At 36.3% G+C, this 17,817-nt stretch overlaps 1 protein-coding gene across 1 annotated transcript; it reads right to left on the minus strand.

The window, feature by feature from the left end:
* Positions 1 to 4,228: 4,228 nt before the first annotated feature.
* On the minus strand, positions 4,229 to 5,426 carry LOC134653802 (uncharacterized). Its single transcript, XM_063509171.1, has 3 exons — positions 5,276 to 5,426; positions 4,632 to 4,765; positions 4,229 to 4,393 (listed from the first exon to the last, which is right to left on the minus strand). Exons 1-3 carry the CDS (start codon positions 5,424 to 5,426, stop codon positions 4,241 to 4,243), a joined length of 438 nt encoding a protein of 145 aa, XP_063365241.1. The 3' UTR covers positions 4,229 to 4,240.
* Positions 5,427 to 17,817: the final 12,391 nt, after the last annotated feature.

Consider the following 17,817-nt stretch of genomic DNA (forward strand, 5'->3'; position numbering starts at 1 on the left):
CACTACAAAAAGTACTGAGGTTGACATGACATGAGGATCAAATACAAACGTTTCCGAGAAAACATGATGGAAAAGGATTTTTCATTACATCTGTATAGGTACTTGAAATACTTGAATCTGTATGTGGTCTAGAATTGGAATTGTCAGGTCGGTTTGCACGTTGAAAACCTGTCACCGGCAATACGTATTGTGGATAAACGATTACCTAAGTCTTTGATAACAAAGACTAATATTAATAAATAATAATATTTACGCTACTATTTGGGGCTATTGTTTCTCGATTACTTTCCTGGCCAATTATTTTATAGTTAGATTGTTGCCTGTTGCCGTATTTATTATAATATCGTTCCGTTATTAGAGTTTGCGCAAAAAACACTTTTACTAACTTTGTCGTTCTGACATTCATATTATACTTGTAATAGGTAGTATGCTTATATAATGTACAAGTTTGTTTATAAGGTAATGTCAATAAATTTTAGTTACGTAATTAGTTGCAAGGCGGTGGTAGGCGGTGGTAGTTCAAACGGAAGGGCGTGAATTGGAGCCCTAGCTCGTGTCGTAGGATTTCTAGAAACTTGTGTACGTACCTTCGTAATACATATCATTCTATTTTACCAGTAGGTTCACGATGAAGGAAAAAACGTACCTACTTAAATTAAACCTCACTTTTTTACCTTAATACAAATTGGGTTGAATGTGCAGTATAATCAGCATCAGCAGAGTATAATATGCCAGTTCTATGGAAATATCGCCAATATAAATATAGCGAGACGGACCTTGGGCTCTAGATAAGGTAAATAAGTTATTAGTTAAATACAAAAGAAGTTAATAAAAGTTACCTAGTTACAATTCAAACTTACAGTACCTTCAACAAAAACAGTTAGTTTTTAGGTAGGTAAGTACAACATAGATTATAGGTACTTACTAACTGAAAGCCGCCTTTTGCTCTAACAAAATTGAGTATCTGATCTGTTTTCGGGGGCGAAAAATCGATCTAGCTGGGTCTCATCTCTGGAAAAACGCGCATTTTTGAGTTTTTATATGTTTTCCGAGTAAAGCTCGGTCTCCCAGATAGTGGACAACGTAGTTATTAATGCGATCGTAATAAATAGTGAAATGGAAACTGAGAATTCAATATTCAGGACGCAAGAAGGGCTGAAAGTCTATTCTATCAGACTCGATAAAACATTTTGCTATATTCTCTCGAAACGAATCAAATTGAAAAGCGACACTTGCTCAATTTCCTGCCGTTAGTGCTCAGTAAAGTTTATTTCAAGTTGGTGACTAGTACGATATATTCAATCAAAAACAAAACAAAGAAAAATATATACAGCGTTATGACTTACTACAGTTTTTAGTCACACTTGTGACAAAAAATACTTAAATCCGTGTAACATAATACCCACGTGATCGCTTAACCACTCCATCAATATTATAACTCTCAGCCTTTGAGAGAGAACAATTATGGTTCTATATTATATTATATTCAGCAGTGTTCTAGGGTTTCTGTGAGGCATGGTATATATGGCTCGACCACAAACCGACAGTCTGCGGCCATAAATCAATCAAGGCTTCAAAATGTACGTTAATATATTTGTGGTCTTTACCGCTATTTTGTATGGAAACTTGTGCTACGTATTGTGCAGAAGGTGGGCTTAGTTGGTCAGCTTGCTTTTAAAAGAGTGTGTTTGTATCTCTTCTGAATGAATGAAAATTGAAAAAGAAGTTAGGATTCCATAAAATCGACCTACTTTCCTGCCCTGTGGATAATGAATATAATAATACTCTGATTCTGTAAAACGTTTAGGGTTGTTAATATAATGTCAAATAAAGAAGAAAAAGTATCACACAAGAAATTTATAAATGTCAGTTTTAAGATATATCTAAAATTAATTAATAGACTACTAAATAAAATACTTTATTCTAAAAGTCCTCCGCGAGCTGTACCGGGTGCAAAGGTGCCCATCACACTTGCCGTATTACCACGTTGGATAGCGATGGCCAGCCTTTGCACCAGGTACGAACCCGCGCGAGCATCAGAGGTCCTCTCCCTAATCCTATGTCCCTTATAGTTTATGATTAATTTTAGATATATTTAAGAAAGTACAGAGGGTTATCCAACAAAAGGTTTGTCACATGGCTCATTTTTCAGATCGGCAGGTAAGTTCATAGTAAGTCGCGCAAATGACTCGCGGGTTCTTGCTTGAGATTGCCATGCGACAGAGAACCGTTCTCAGACGCCCTGTAGCTCAAAGCAATTTGCCAGGGAAGTTAACTCACGCAAATTGGGATATATTACGTCTAACATATATCAACAAATCAAACAAGAATTGAAAAATAAAAAGCTGTTTGCAAGGGTGTCTACCTTTTACCTCGACACGTGTACGTATTGCGCGTTTTTTATTCTGTTGAGTAACCTCAGAGCAGTGAGCCGTGAGCCATAATAGAATGAAAATCCCCATAGTAAACCAACGGTATGTACGAAATACTTATCATTCAATCTTAACTAATCGCTTTTAGGTGAAAGAAAACATCGTGAGGAAACCCGCCTTATCCCAGGCCTAGTATCTCACTGGGTTGGAAGGTCAGATGGCGCCTATTTTTGAATTAGTGTCTATATGTCAATTCATTAGGTTGCCAAGCGGGTTCCAGGCTCTCTACTTACTCTGCTAAAAATTTTACTCAACTCTCTCCAACTCAAACCTCTTAGTTGCCTCATTAGGGGTGCCCTGACTCACCTTCTAGGCTTTAGGTAAGTTCTTGAGTACATTCAGTGTATTTACAGTAAGACGAACCTTTTGCGAGTATCTATTCTTCGGCCCGAGCTGGCACTCATTATTTTAGCCAAAGACACATGTAGATATTTTAGGTACCTATAAAAGTTTTGGGACGGTCGCAGGTCGGGCTCTTCTCTCTACATTAAGCCAGCCAAATCGAAAAATAATTTGAAATTAAGCATTGAATCCCGAACATTTTATAATGGTCTTAAAACACACGAACCTATTCGCCGCCATACAATCCAAGTTACCCCATTAGGATCAAAAGAGCTCGTGATTCTGAGTAGAAATGACATAAAAGTCGCAAAAAAGGTCACAATAAATTTTATATAGGTATCAATTTTTTTGGTAACAAAAACTAGTACCAGGCAGATAAATATATGTTATAAACGTAAATGTTCATGCCAAATGTCGCAAAAATTCATGTTATTTCAGGATATAGTTTTAAAATGAGAGCATAACTTCGATTGTATGGTGGCGGCTAGGTTCGTGAGACTCTTAAACACGAGTGCATCTTGTTATTAATTAAGGGTCGGACCGCGTACACAATTAAAAGTTAGTTCGGTTAGTCGTGGAGTACCCCTGAATTTGGCCGCGAACAAAATGCGAACTATTTGAAGGGTCATTGGGTGGAAAACGATAATGATAGAATGGTAATCAATTTGGGAAATGAAGGGAAAACTATTTAATTACCATGCCAGTAAATGTTAAGTATTTCTTCCTAATACTTATATAAGATTATCTATTTTTGAATATAGTTAACTTGGCTCGTCTTAGCGGGGGCACTACCTTGCCCCCGTCAAGGCGCTTGTCTTGTCCGTTGGGGTGTTACGTGTGTCTACCCTTTAGACGCATAAAACCACAAACGCGAAATACCAATCCCAGGTTTTTTGGCATTTTGCGGACTTCTAAAAAATATTACGCAAAACGCCAACTACGCATAATACCACAAACGCGAAATACCAACCTGACGTGTTGTGGTGTTAACGAACCTAACCTATCTACCTACCTACCTACGCTTTTTCCCCAAAGTGTAATGTTTTCAAGGATATCACACTAAATCAATAGGTAGGTAGGTTAGGTTCGTTAGGTAGCTTCAGATGCCCGAAGGGCGAACCGCTCAGAAATAGGAGCCCCGTTCGCGGGGCTCCGTCTAGTTAAGTTGTGAAGGAAATGATTTTGGAAAAGAAACAGTGCTGTGTTAACATACCCATGTATCGTACAACGTTTTACAATACATTATGGCCCTTTAAATTTCTTTCTTTTAGGTGGTATTCCGCATACATGGTATTTAGCGTGATTTGTGTTTTGCGTAATTTCATGTTGGCGTTATGCGTAGTTGGTGTTTTGCGTAGTTGGTGTTTCGCTTAAGTGGTTTTTTGCGTAGAGTTGGTGATTCGCGTTTGTGGTTTTATGCGTCTAAAGGGTGTCTACAGCTAGCCATTCCCTTCACCACCACACGGTTAGTCAGTGTAGACATTAACAGTGAAGTGGTTGGCAGCCGCGATACTGAGAGTGACGTAGGCGCCGGTGCACGAGCCTGTGACGCGTCGCACGATGCCTGGTCGCTCACTTACCACCGCCACGCACGACATCAACGGAATCGACAAGCTTATCTGAAATAACACATGTAGCCTTCGTAGTGTACTCAACACCTTTCAGATTCATGTGGTAGAAAATGAAAAAAATAAAGTTAAACGCAAGCAATGTTTGAACTTAAAATTATTTATTTTAAGAACATAATAAGTAAAGAGATAGACACATTACAGATGTCCTTAAATTTTACAATAGCTGAAGGCAGCTTACTAAGTAACTTTTAACAATTAAGTAGATAATTAACAATTAACTTCTTACCTGCACTTCAACTTGTTGGTCTTCGGTGACTTCTGTTTCTAGGTCATTGACCTCGCTGTAAACAAGCTTTGAATCGTCATCGTCCGCACAGTTTCCGCACTTCCATACACCCCCGATTAGGGTTACGTCTTCTTCTGTAAAAAACAATATCATTTTTTTGTTGTGGAAGCCTACAACACCGATTAACCGATGCATGTATATTAAAACAAAAAGCAAAAACAGAATTAATCTAAAATAATGCTGCTAGAACTGGTTAGTTCTATACAATATATTACTGATTTAATAATTGACGCCCGCCCCTCACCTAAATACAACAACACAACACACACAACCTTGGAGGATATAATCAAACGGAGACGCCATGTCTGTAATTTTCTGTACAAAACCGTCTGCCGATTTTTGCGGGGGAGGGGAACGTCAAATGTATGCGTAACGTAAAAATAGCCATGTCAGATAAACGTCAGTCCATACATTGTGTATGACCGTTGGCCGCCTATTTTCGACAGAGGGGAAAGCCTGTTAATGGCTACTCCGTTTAGTTGTATCCTCCAAGCACACAACTTTTAAAATGTAAGCAACTGATTTCCAGTTTCTTCATATACGTATGACTGTCTTATTTGTAGTTATACCTCAATTATACCTACCTTGAACGACTTCTTGTGAATCTTCAATTTCAAAACTATCACCGTTCAAAAGCAAGTTAATAACCGAATCCAGATATTCTATATCATTATTTGCCGAGATAATATCTGCAAAGACTAATAAAGATATAACGGTAAATATTTTCAGACACATATTTAGGATTTTTTTCTTTTTGATCTATCTTTGACTCATTATTTTATTTTATACTGTAGTAAAACATTAGCTTTGCACTAAGACAATTTGAGACTGATTTATTCAGCTGAATATGAAGCTTATCAGTACCATTGACCTTTTTGATAAATATTGAACGTTATTATATAACCCAACCAAACAATTATCAATTCACTTTAGTATTATTTTGTTTGTCTTTAGTTTGATGATGTCAGCTTATCAAAGTATTAGTTTACCTATAGTAGGTAAACTTAAAATATTTAATAATAATAATTACGAATCATTATTGTGTGCACAAAGTTATATTACATTTTAATTCGATGTAGGTTAATGTACCTCATTATGATCGAGACGATCTGTGCCTTTTCCACTTCAAATTTCGATCGATAGAAAATTAAATCTAGTCTCTATAGCTGAAAATAACCAAACAAAAAAAAAACAGTATGGCTGAAGCGCTTACAAACTTATTAAATCTTTCGTACGTATCCGCTATGCAACTGAGTTTTTAATCAAAATAGAAACCGCAAAGTTTGCATGCTAATTGCATTTCGTGTGCTCGGGTCCCGCCATGCGTACTGATATTTACTTGAATCAACTTACGTAACATAGTAACTGCCGTGTATTACGGAAAGTATGTAATTTATTCATGTGGTAATAAGGAATCGGACTTTTTTTTATGTAATAGTCAGCAAACGAGCAGACGAGCCGCCTGATGGGAAGCGGTCATCGTCGCCCATGGGCATAAGCAACATCACAGGAACATCTTTTAGCCTTTTTGTCACCTTTGGTCCTAGAAGGAAGACATTTTAATATGGCAAACAGTGGTGTTCTGTCCTAAGACTTTTTTTTTAAATACCGCAGCCAAAATTCCGGGCCAAAGACTTATTTAAAATCTATTCTGATAAATCAGCAGGAAAATAAAATTAACATAGGGATTTTACTCAAACATATGCAACGACTTTTGAGGATATTGCTGAATCTGTGACGACAGATTTCGACCAATGAGTCCATTAAAGGTCGTCAAAGCCGACGAATCCCTTTATCTAAATTGTACCCTTTCTCTTGGAACCGATCCAAATATTCAGATAACATCGACGTAGGGAACGGGGGGTAATGAGAGCCATCGGGTAATGAGAGCGATGGTATTTTACCGAAAACTACCCCTATTGGCGCACGAGTGACCACTCGGGCGTGTTCTTCGACCTTCGGGAATGTTCGTGTAACGCGGCCAACTCGTTGGTGTGCAACATTGAGTCGCAGGAGACGGTTGTTTGTTTTTCGTTCCGTGCTTATAAAAAAGTTCAAATTGTCAGCAACGAGATACGCATGGAAATATGATATTGTTGAACAAGTTTGTATTAATTTCATACACAAATTAATCATCTATCAAGTGCCATTCAATCGATTCTGATAGAAAGCTGATTAAAATATTTATGTAATTATTTATCAAAATGGAGGTAAGCGGGTAATGGGAGCCTAGGCTTTATCTAAAAATCTATCTAAAGATCTGAAGCATCTAAAGATTTATCTTCATTAGCAGAGTAAGGTTTTGCTGATTTAGTCATGGTAAAAATCATATCCAGCAAGATTCTAAATTATGGCTCTCATTACCCTTATGAAAATTTATTAGGCTCTCATTTTCCGAAGTGTGGGGTAATGAGAGTGAATGACTTTTTTTATATTTTGATTTGTTTTTCCAAAAAGCATATCTTTAGCAGGTTCAAAACGTGATTATCTGATACTCAAATAAACAAGGTTTATGTTCATACTTGAAATATATTATAATTTAAACATATGTCGTTTTTATTAACAATTTTCCTTAGTAGGCTCCAATTCCCCCCCGCTCCCCTATTTATAAGATTGGACCTATTCTTGGTTTTTTCTTTGTCATGTTTAAGAGCAGGAAAAGGTATTATTATTAACCAATTTCAAAACAGAGGTGGTTCATTATTTATCTTCTCCAATCCTTTTCGAGAAGAAAAGGGTTGGACTGATTTGCAGAATTCATTTCGCATTACAGTTCGTCCCATTGTCACTGGTTCAGGATGTTACATCATAAAATATTGGCATAATGTTTTGTCAAGTCGGTTTTTATTGTATGTTGGGATTTTCGACAACTGTCCACCATTAAGAGACCATACAACGTAGTATATTGCTCTTATTTTAAAACGACTGAGGTATATCTACTTAGTCCTGTCGTGTCGTACGCGTTTGCGTTAAGTTTGGGATTTTGAGTTTCTAAAACGTCCCGTCCAAATACAAATATAGACATAACGCAAACGCAAACGCTCGTCACACTATAGAATGAAATTTACATTAGGGGTTCTGGACTAGATATAGCCATATGTATGTGCAAAGTTTCATTACAATCCAACATGTAGTTTTAAAAGAAGGTAAAATTCAGCCAAGCTTCCTGCGGACTCTTAGTTAACCTTCGTCTAATCATACCTGGAACATTATTCTGATTGTAGTACCACGTTATGAATTTGATCCGGATTTGTTATGGAATGGACTGAAATATGTGGATTACTTTTGCGAATTTCAAAATTGCTCATAATATGATTTCTTCGGGTAATAGTTCAACTTTTTACTAGGTACCTACCTTAATAGTAGGTAGTCTATTCAGTATATAAATTTTTGGCCTTCAGAGGTTTCAATTTCGCTATCATGTTGAATAAATCGAAAATTCTATTAGGCACCAAGTGAGTCTTGACAAATGAACAATTCGGATGCGGGTCCGCTTATCTCCTTCAAAGTGCGAGCTGGTTGTTACACTCTAGAGTTTTATCGCAAGCGATATAAACTTTGTTCAAGAAAATTGTTTTGATGCGCCGATCAAGATTGCGGCATACTTATGCACTGGTTAAACCTTAGATACATATTATATAATTTTATTTTATTATAGGTACCCCTAAATTTTTATACATGTGAATGAAATAAAAAAATGATTAATTCAGTCACTCAAACAGGCAAAATACCAATTTTGAATTTAAATGTAGAAACGTAACATTTTGTCTATACACCACTGTTGGTATACTCCCAGGTCCCGTTATATTTTTAAAAATACAAATTCAATTAGTATTTAGACCTTTTTTGGGATTAAAGAAGGTTCCAAGTTCCATAGCTGCAAAAATGACTGGAGACAGGAATTCTCTAAACAAATGCTTAGGTATATTCGTGCGATTTTGTACGAACATTTCTCTAAATCCCGGGATCGCAGGTAATTCTGAATGCAATACTATTCAAAACCCCTATTAAGAAAAAAATGCTAATTTTAGGGACATTCCATTACCGTTTTTCACAGCGCCTCTCAACTATCGCCCTTATCGGGGGAGACTAAACGTCCAATTTAGCTGTTTGATGTGGTGGGTAATTTAAAATGGCTCGAGACCCTGAGTCAGGTGCAAGACGTAAAATTAGAGATACGATTTAGGGTCCTGCTTCATTTTTCGAGTAAATGCGCTTGAGGGGTAGATTTTTCAGACTAGATACCTAACACCAATATTGATATTTGATAGTATCATCTGGAAGGTAACGGTTGATGTTAACTTTTCCATACTCGTAATTCTAAAGTACCTACCAATATCTAGTTAGATTTGAAGATGTTTGTTATTGATTTTTAGGGTTCCGTAGCCAAATGGAAAAAAACGGAACCCTTATAGATTCGTCATGTCTGTCTGTCTGTCTGTCTGTCTGTCTGTCTGTCCGTCTGTCTGTCCGTCCGTATGTCACAGCCACTTTTCTCCGAAACTATAAGAACTATACTGTTAAAACTTGGTAAGTAGATGTATTCTGTGAACCGCATTAAGATTTTCACACAAAAATAGAAAAAAAAACAATAAATTTTTGGGGTTCCCCATACTTCGAACTGAAACTCAAAATTGTTTTTTTCATCAAACCCATACGTGTAAGGTATCTATGGATAGGTCTTCAAAAATGATATTGAGGTTCCTAATATCATTTTTTTCTAAACTGAATAGTTTGCGCGAGAGACACTTCCAAAGTGGTAAAATGTGTGTCCCCCCCCCCTGTAACTTCTAAAATAAGAGAATGATAAAACTAAAAAAAATATATGATGTACATTACCATGTAAACTTCCACCGAAAATTGGTTTGAACGAGATCTAGTAAGTAGTTTTTTTTTATACGTCATAAATCGCCTAAATACGGAACCCTTCATGGGCGAGTCCGACTCGCACTTGGCCGCTTTTTTTTTAATAATTCCCGTGAAGACATCATTATTAACGGTACTTAAGGATTCAGATTCTACGTGGAAGTTTAAGATTCTACGAATTATGTAACATATTAGGTTTAAAAAGCAATCCCATTTTGTTATTTTATGGCCGATCACATGGCATTTCAATGATTTTAGAATCTGTTTTCATGTGGATGCTTATGATTGATGGCGTATATAAGCTGAATTATTCATTTATTTTATATAAGATAATATCGATGTCGCTATAATGACAGAATAAGACTATTACGTCAGTCGCTTCAGTCGTTGGTCATTGGTTGTTCTTGTAGTTGTTAATTTGCAGCTTATTTTTACTACACATAATTTTGTTGCATTTACGTTGCCTGACCGTCGGTATAAAGTCCATAAGCGATCGTAGTAAGGACGCAGAAAATGCAGTTTACGGTTATTTTTACTGCTCTTCAATATGTTGCTGTTGCAGTGTACGGGAAGTTGGTTCTTACTTTTAGTGCTTTGGTTATTGGAGTTTCTGATACAAAATGCAACAAAATTGTTATTTGTAGGTACCTTTCTTTTAGTGTAAATACTTATTATTATATTTTGTCACTACAAATTTTATGTTTTTCTATTGTATCCTCATAGGTATTGCAAAAGCTCATTGGTAAAGTCAAAACTAATAAATATTTATAATTTTCTTGATATAGTAAGCAAAAATAAACGTAAAACGTCCTAGATTTTTTTCCGTTTCAGTTAGGTACAGATAAAATGCCATTTTATTTACCTTTTTAAAATCATACAGCTGTCTATTATTTTATGTCACGTATTGAAAATTATTTAATTAAGTTGACTTTTTTGTCTGTCTAGACACATTCCAATTTACGAATGCCTTCGCTTTGAAGAGCTTTTGCCGTATTCGAACTTCAAGATATTCACAAGAGACGACACGTACTAGATCCATTCTAGATACGTTATAGTTTAGATTTCAACTAGTTCTCTTTTGCAGCGCAATTCGGGCAACCAATGTCACTTTTACGATAGATCGTGTTAGATATCTATTAGATGTGAATTCGATCTCTAAGTAATATCTTGTGGAAATCGTTCAAGAGTATCTCCAGAATCGCGGAAATGTCAAATTTGACAGGTTAGATCTTAAACATATCGTTATCGTATCTTGGCGATGTCTAAAAGATATCTAATAGATGTCTATTACAAAATCCGAATCGGGCCCCTTGTCTAAAATACTATAGAGGTGGCAAGGGGAAGGGGGGAGATCACCGAACGTCAAGGTCTTATGGAACTTTAATTTGGAGTCCCCCAGAAACCCCAAATCAGAGCTCGGAAACCGTTATTTTTTTAAACCGTACCTATTTTTACTGGCAATCCGCCATATTGATAATGCCAATATAAGGTACAACTTCTTAGCTACTAGTCTAAAGTAGAATCTTAAGATCAGTGACCGGTCGTGTGCTGCCATTGTTGTCGTCATACAGGTTGCGGGGGTCTGGTTGCGACCTTCGGTTCGCGGTCGCAGCTTTAATAAGGTACTACAGTGCCCATTAATTTTGGGCAGCTATGTAATAGGGGTGCCGTGTAGAGGTTGGCACTCAATATTCTGAGTGCAGGTAACAGGTTTAGTTCCCTCCACAGATTTCCTCTAATTGCGACACAAGGTCCATTAGACTTCAAAGGACTCTTCTGTCTATCAATTCATAAATAATAATACTGTTGGATATGGACTTGCATAACTTGGCCCCTAAATTTGAAATAACAATGTCTAAACGAAGGTCAGACCTATACTAGTTCACATCTGCGCGGTCACAAGTGTTTGAACTTTGTGAATTAACTATCTGTAGGTACTCATAGCGACGTTACGATCTTGCGACGTTTCGCGTTTGTGATAGACGCTTTCCAAATTTGTTAGGTACGTTAGGTCAGGTATTTGTTATTTTCTTCTCTTTTTTTATAAAAGTGAATCTTCAGATAAATCTTTTACGTAAACGTAAAAGTGACGATCACTAGTTTGCGTGTAGGATTATGGGACCTTACTTGTATTTAATAGAGGTTTGTAAATAGTCGTGTGAAATACTAAACGAAAGTGCCTTTAGTTCCTTTTGGGAATATAAAAAGAAATTTCGTTCAGAGAATTACGAGTATGTTCATAACATTAGGAAAATGTAGAAGCAGTGTTTTATTCTAAATATTTTACTTAATCGACTTTTTAAAAACGACTCTCCCGACAGTCCCTAAGTCCCTATCGACACCTCGGCCGTTATTTCCTTCATTATGAGCACAATTACTCGTACTCTTAATTAAGGCGTTACACATAAAAGCTTTCTGTGTCTTTTCAACAGTAGCAGATTGAGAATATACAGACGCAATAAATTTGGGTTAACAAGGAATAGCGGCCGTTCCATATGCGAGGATTTTGTCTGTCTTTTATGTACGTTTTTATTGAAATTAGAATCTGAAATGTATTAAAGAGGGGAAAGGGAGCTAAGGATAATGGCTTTCGATCAGAAAATGATTTTAAGTGGTTTAATCTCTATACTTTCATAGTTATTTTTTCATCACTCGAAAGTTGACCATTAGCTTCAATTTTCGTAATTATGAGCGCATTCAATAAATTCCTGTGATTTTTATTTCCAGGGCTTGCAGGGTGTATATTCACATTGTTTTGGCTTTTAGAACATTGCTCATCATAATTGTATGAAACAGGTTTACAAGGACTGTAGTTAATCTAGCCTACATTTTCCACATGAAGGCGCCGCGCTATCGACTTCCGCCGCGGTCACTTCCGCCGGCCTATATTGTGTTTAAACGGAACTCAGCCTGGATTACTGACCACGCAGGCTAAGATGGCTCCCTTGCGGTGTTTGACGAGGGCGCTTTAGGTCCCTTTCGTACTGTGCGTTTGAGTGGGCACCATCAAATAATATTTACTAATAAAGTTTAAACTTACCTAACCCGGCTGAGGGAGACATGTGGTAAGTATATTGAATTATGCAATATTATATTTTACATTTAACATTGAAGTTTTTTTTATTTAGGCCAAAATTAGGACATTTGACAAGTTAATTTGTTTCTAAATCAAGGCTGTTGCCTTAAAAGCGTCGAAGAGCCACGCAATATTATGTGTCGCTCACCAGCGCTACCTATTTAGCTTATTATGATTTACTAGGGTCTAGCGGGGTTGACAGTTTGGCTTATATAAATAATAAAGAGATAAAATTTGTTTTTATTCTGTTCGATGTATGTACAAATTCTCAAATAGTATATTTTTACCTTCCTATAATATCGACTATACTATATGCTATAATGAAAATGTACTACTAACTACCACTATCACATTTCCGATTCTACAACTGCCGTGTCACGCGCATCTCGTGTAACTTTAAAAGTTGAGTTTCGAGATAATTACGTTTAAAGTTTTAAAGATTCAAATGCTGTTATCGTTGACGGTTTATCGAAATTTTTTAATTTTTTCTATCTACAGTAGGAAATATGGTCACAGAATAGGATCTTTAATTTTTTTTTCGCATAATTGAATAGTTTTCATTTTATTCGAATTAAATGGTTCCGCATGACCAACTCTTCCATACTATAGTGCTCACACGAAGTCATGTAAGTCAAGTTACATGACATATGCGTGATCAGACGTGCCACACACGTATTAAGCGAAATAATATTGTTGTCGTATAAACCAAGCGCTCGGCCAGTCATGCCAAATTGCCTAACTCCGGTAACTTAAGAACATATATCATGCAACTCAAGTTAACTGAGTTGTGTCTGACGCCATCGGCAAAAAAAATGAAGTTACATGAGTTAGTCATATGCTTTTCTCAGTAAATAATGAAGATTTTCAAAATGTCCTTTTAGAATATATATATTTAATGGTTTTTAAGACGATTTAGACTGGTTACCCGTAACTTATGTAACTCGAGTTAACGGAGTTTGGCGTGACACGGCAGACAAAGTCTATCAACACGTTTCGGATCCTATTGAAAGGCATAGTTAACATTTTAGAATAGTCCCGCAGGCTTGCTAATTATCAGTACACATGCACTGATGGTTTGCAACATGTCGTTGCTGACAGATGTCGCCGTTAATCGAGACCACAAAGCGTCGTGACGAGAGCAGCCGCGTCCGACGGTTAAGGGGCTTTTATACAGTCACCAATATTAACGTCAACAGTAAAAGTCGTAGAAAGGTACTTATGGTCTTATAGGTAGGTACTTATTATTAAACTAATGCCAACGCCAATTCCTGGGATTAGTTGCCAAGCGGACCCCAGGCTCCCATGAGCCGTGGCAAAATGCGTGGTAATCAATCGATCTGATAAATTCTTAAGAAGGTTTTCATGTTCTGATAACAATTATCAGTTCCATAGTACTAATCGGAACTACAAACACGGAAGTAATCTTATTCCTTGCAACTAAATTATTTCAAAACCTCACAACCATGCTTAGGTACTCATTTCATAATTTTCTAATGCTTCATGCGATGTGAAAAACATGAAGTAAAAAAGCGGCCAAGTGCGAGTCGGACTCGCCCATGAAGGGTTCCGTATTTAGGGGATTTTGACGTATTAAAAAAAACTACTTACTAGATCTCGTTCAAACCAATTTTCGGTGGAAGTTTGCATGGTAAATTACATCATAATTATATTGTTTTTAGTTTTATCATTCTCTTATTTTAGAAGTTACAGGGGGGGGGGGGGGGGACACACACACACATTTTACCACTTTGGAAGTGTCTCTCGCGCAAACTATTCAGTTTAGAAAAAAATGATATTAGAAACCTCAATATCATTTTTGAAGACATCCATAGCCACTCAGTTGCTTCTGGTAACTAGAGCTACCAACTTTGAACGCCTACAAATTGCTTCTGGTAGCCAGAGCTACCAGACGACCATTGTACGATTTTTGATTTTTTATCTGTGAGTGGCGGCTTAGAAGCGGTTTAAACTATGTTCCGAGCATAGACAAATAACATGGCAATACAGAAAAAAAAAATTAGCCAACATGATAAAATAAAAATATTTTAAACAGCTGTCGGTTTCAAAGTTGTGCAAAAGTGAAGTTGCGGAAAAGTGGTCGGTGTTTTAAAAATGCCGTAAGTATTTTTAATTACTCTTTTACTATCTAAATTTTATACCAAACGATTATGTATTTATCTAACTAACAGATAGAATGTATATTTCAGTTCTAATGTAGAATTATGAATTACTATCTCACTTCAAAGTAGTTAAACGGTGATTTTTTTCGGTTACTTGCGATTGAAATAAGATAAGACTTTGAAGAATAAGTCATATTTTTCAAATAAAATATTGTTATTTAAATAGTCTAAATATAAAGTTTCATTTATAATCATAAAATCATTTAAACCTGTGATATGTTATACAGGATTAGCGAAAGAAACAATTGTAAGTATGTGCCGGGCGGCTGGTAACTCTAGCTACCAAAAGCAATTTAGCGAACGTCTCGCTCGGACGTCGTAAGGCATGAGGCACACTAGACGCTTTGCGTGCCCGTGTGGTACATTCTTGTTATGTGTTCCTACTAATGTTTCAACTACTAAGATTGTGTTTTGGGGAAACCTGACATTATTTGCACATGGTTATTGGTATATCTTTTATTAGTGCATGGTCATATACAGGGTGTCCCCAGACTATGTCACATGAAGGAAAAGTACCTTAAATAACGTAGATAAGAATATGACGGTGACTGAAAATAATGTCTGCATACTTTTTCGAATGCTGGACCTACCTGTGCCTAACGCACTCTGTGTGCCCCGACCCTAATCACCAGCGGCGGCCATTTTTTCAACATGGCGGCCAGTCCTACCGGCGTCGGATCAGGTGTTGCGGGTGTTTTTATATCGGCTTTGTTTATTTACGTTTAAATTAGTGTAATTCCGTATTTAGCAGTTTTCTTTTGTGTAATATGGTTTTGTTCTAACATTCTGTGATTAATGATGTGAAAAATTTATAGTGAAAATGTGATATTGTGTTGTTTTTGATCGGCAAAAGAACCCGAAACTGCGGTGGTACGTAATACTTTCTTGTTATTTACTTGTAAAATCGTAATGAAAGCGATAATTGCAAACTGTGACTATTCTAATTAAAGATTATTAGTTACTTGTTCTTATTAGAACTATATTTCCGTACTTGAGTCTCTTTAACCATTCAAAAATACATCATGAATCAACGAAACATTTCGATCCGTCCTGCGTATTTCTTGCGTGACGTGTCATAAAATGAAATGATGTTTATTTAAGGATTTTTAATATACACTTATATGGTATTTGGTACTAAATAAAAGAAGAACTAATCTACTTTTTTTTACGATACTAAAAAATAGGTGTTATCGCTTTAGTTTTTTTTTTTTAAATACATCTCTGCTTGAAGGTTTCGACTTTTTTAGTGTGTCAAGTTTACGCATTTTTTATAATTATTTTTATTTTAATTACCCATACATTAAGCAACGGAATCAGATTCCTTGTTTTATTAACTATTCTGTGTAAAAAAATCATAGCAAATGGTTCATTAGACGCCAATTAATTAATTTTTCAATAAAACACTGCATCGCGCGGACATTGGCTTAAAAACGCGAAGCAATTTACGCTACAATTTTTGAAATCCAAAAGCAACTGAGTGGATAGATACCTCACACGTATGGGTTTGCCGAAAAAAAATTTTTTGAGTTTCAGTTCTAAGTATGGGGAACCCCCAAAAGTTATTGTTTTTTATTTCTATTTTTGTGTGAGAATCTTAATGCGGTTCACAGAATATCTACTTACCAAGTTTCAACAGTTTCAGTTCTTATAGTTTCAGAAAAAAGTGGCTGTGACATACGGACGGACAGACAGACGGACAAACAGACAGACAGACAGACATGACGAATCCATAAGGGTTCCGTTTTTGCCATTTGGCTACGTAACCCTAAAAACTAAAAACTAATAATGAATTTTGTGTTTTCTAATAACAACAAAATATATGCAATGTACATTGTACAAATGCGAACTTATCCCTATAAGATATTTCTTCCAGTTTATGTACCTTAAAAAATAAAAATGTAGGTAGTTCAAGTTCTACAATAGACTTTAAAAATCATAACTAGTATTTTTTCACTTTGTATTCATATGTAATTTTATTATTCCTAGACCAAAACTAGATTTCAGTATTTAGAAAAACAAATCAAATTACCGAATCATATAATATTTATAGAGCTTTGATTTTTTTTATTATTACGTAGCGAGTAGGTCCAGCGAATTTATCCGATGTCTTCTTACTGTGAAATCTCTAAAATGTGATTTGTGTTGAGACCGAGTAAATACCCCATCGTTTTCCTTCTATTTGTTACGAAGTTACTTTTATTCTATTGTATGGCAGTAAGCACGCGTCCTAACCCGCGATGCAGGCTGCGTCCAATCACTTTGCACACAATGGATGTGCGCGAGACGTCAGCGCCGCTGAATCTGCAGCATCGAATGCAATTGCGACTAGATACAAATACTACGTTTATTTGAGTTTATTGAGTGTTGATTTAAGAATAAAGGGGACGACCAGTTCTCCATACAAATGTAGTCCCCATTATCCTCTCAGGATATTGACATTAATGACATTGTGACTTTATGTAAAAATTAGATGATTTTTCTAGCTATGCCCCTTCGTTAGATTATTCTGGAAATAACGGAATGTTTCTTTTAAGTGAAATTTGCGTTCTTCATTATTTAGAGTACTTTCCCTCCAGGTGGTATCAGAAAATTCGAAAAGCGAGCACTGCAAACTTAGTATTTGTAGAAATAATACCTAATCGAGTTGATGTAACAGAAGCAAGTGCATGCTATTACGAGGCTAATCACGTTTAGTCAATATTAGGAGCTCGAGCGCAAAGTACTCGAGCACAACGGAATGACAATTAAGTGGATCAATCAGTCGCCGCATGGCAAAGGTAGGTCATCACTCGTCAGCATCATCAGCATCTATCTAGCGTTGTGCTCTATCCCAGCTATTTGCCACAGTATATATAAGAGCCTGCCTGGCGTCCGCCTGGCGATCTAAACAAGCTTAGAATTAAATGTAAAGGGGTCAACTTTAACATTTTGGTAGCAAATCTTGCTTATTTTAATAGCAACAAGAGTCCGTCTAAACTAATTTTGTATGTACCAACTTGAACTG

This window comes from Cydia amplana, chromosome 1, assembly GCF_948474715.1.
Source record: "Cydia amplana chromosome 1, ilCydAmpl1.1, whole genome shotgun sequence".
Taxonomy (NCBI): Eukaryota; Metazoa; Arthropoda; class Insecta; order Lepidoptera; family Tortricidae; genus Cydia; species Cydia amplana.

Coding starts and splice junctions, on each gene's coding strand:
- LOC134653802 (XM_063509171.1), bottom strand. CDS start 5,426: ATGTGTCTGAAAATATTTACCGTTATATCTTTATTAGTCTTTGCAGAT. Junction 4,766..5,275: donor TTCACAAGAAGTCGTTCAAG/GTAGGTATAATT, acceptor TGTTTTTTACAG/AAGAAGACGTAACCCTAATC. Junction 4,394..4,631: donor ACCAACAAGTTGAAGTGCAG/GTAAGAAGTTAA, acceptor GTGTTATTTCAG/ATAAGCTTGTCGATTCCGTT.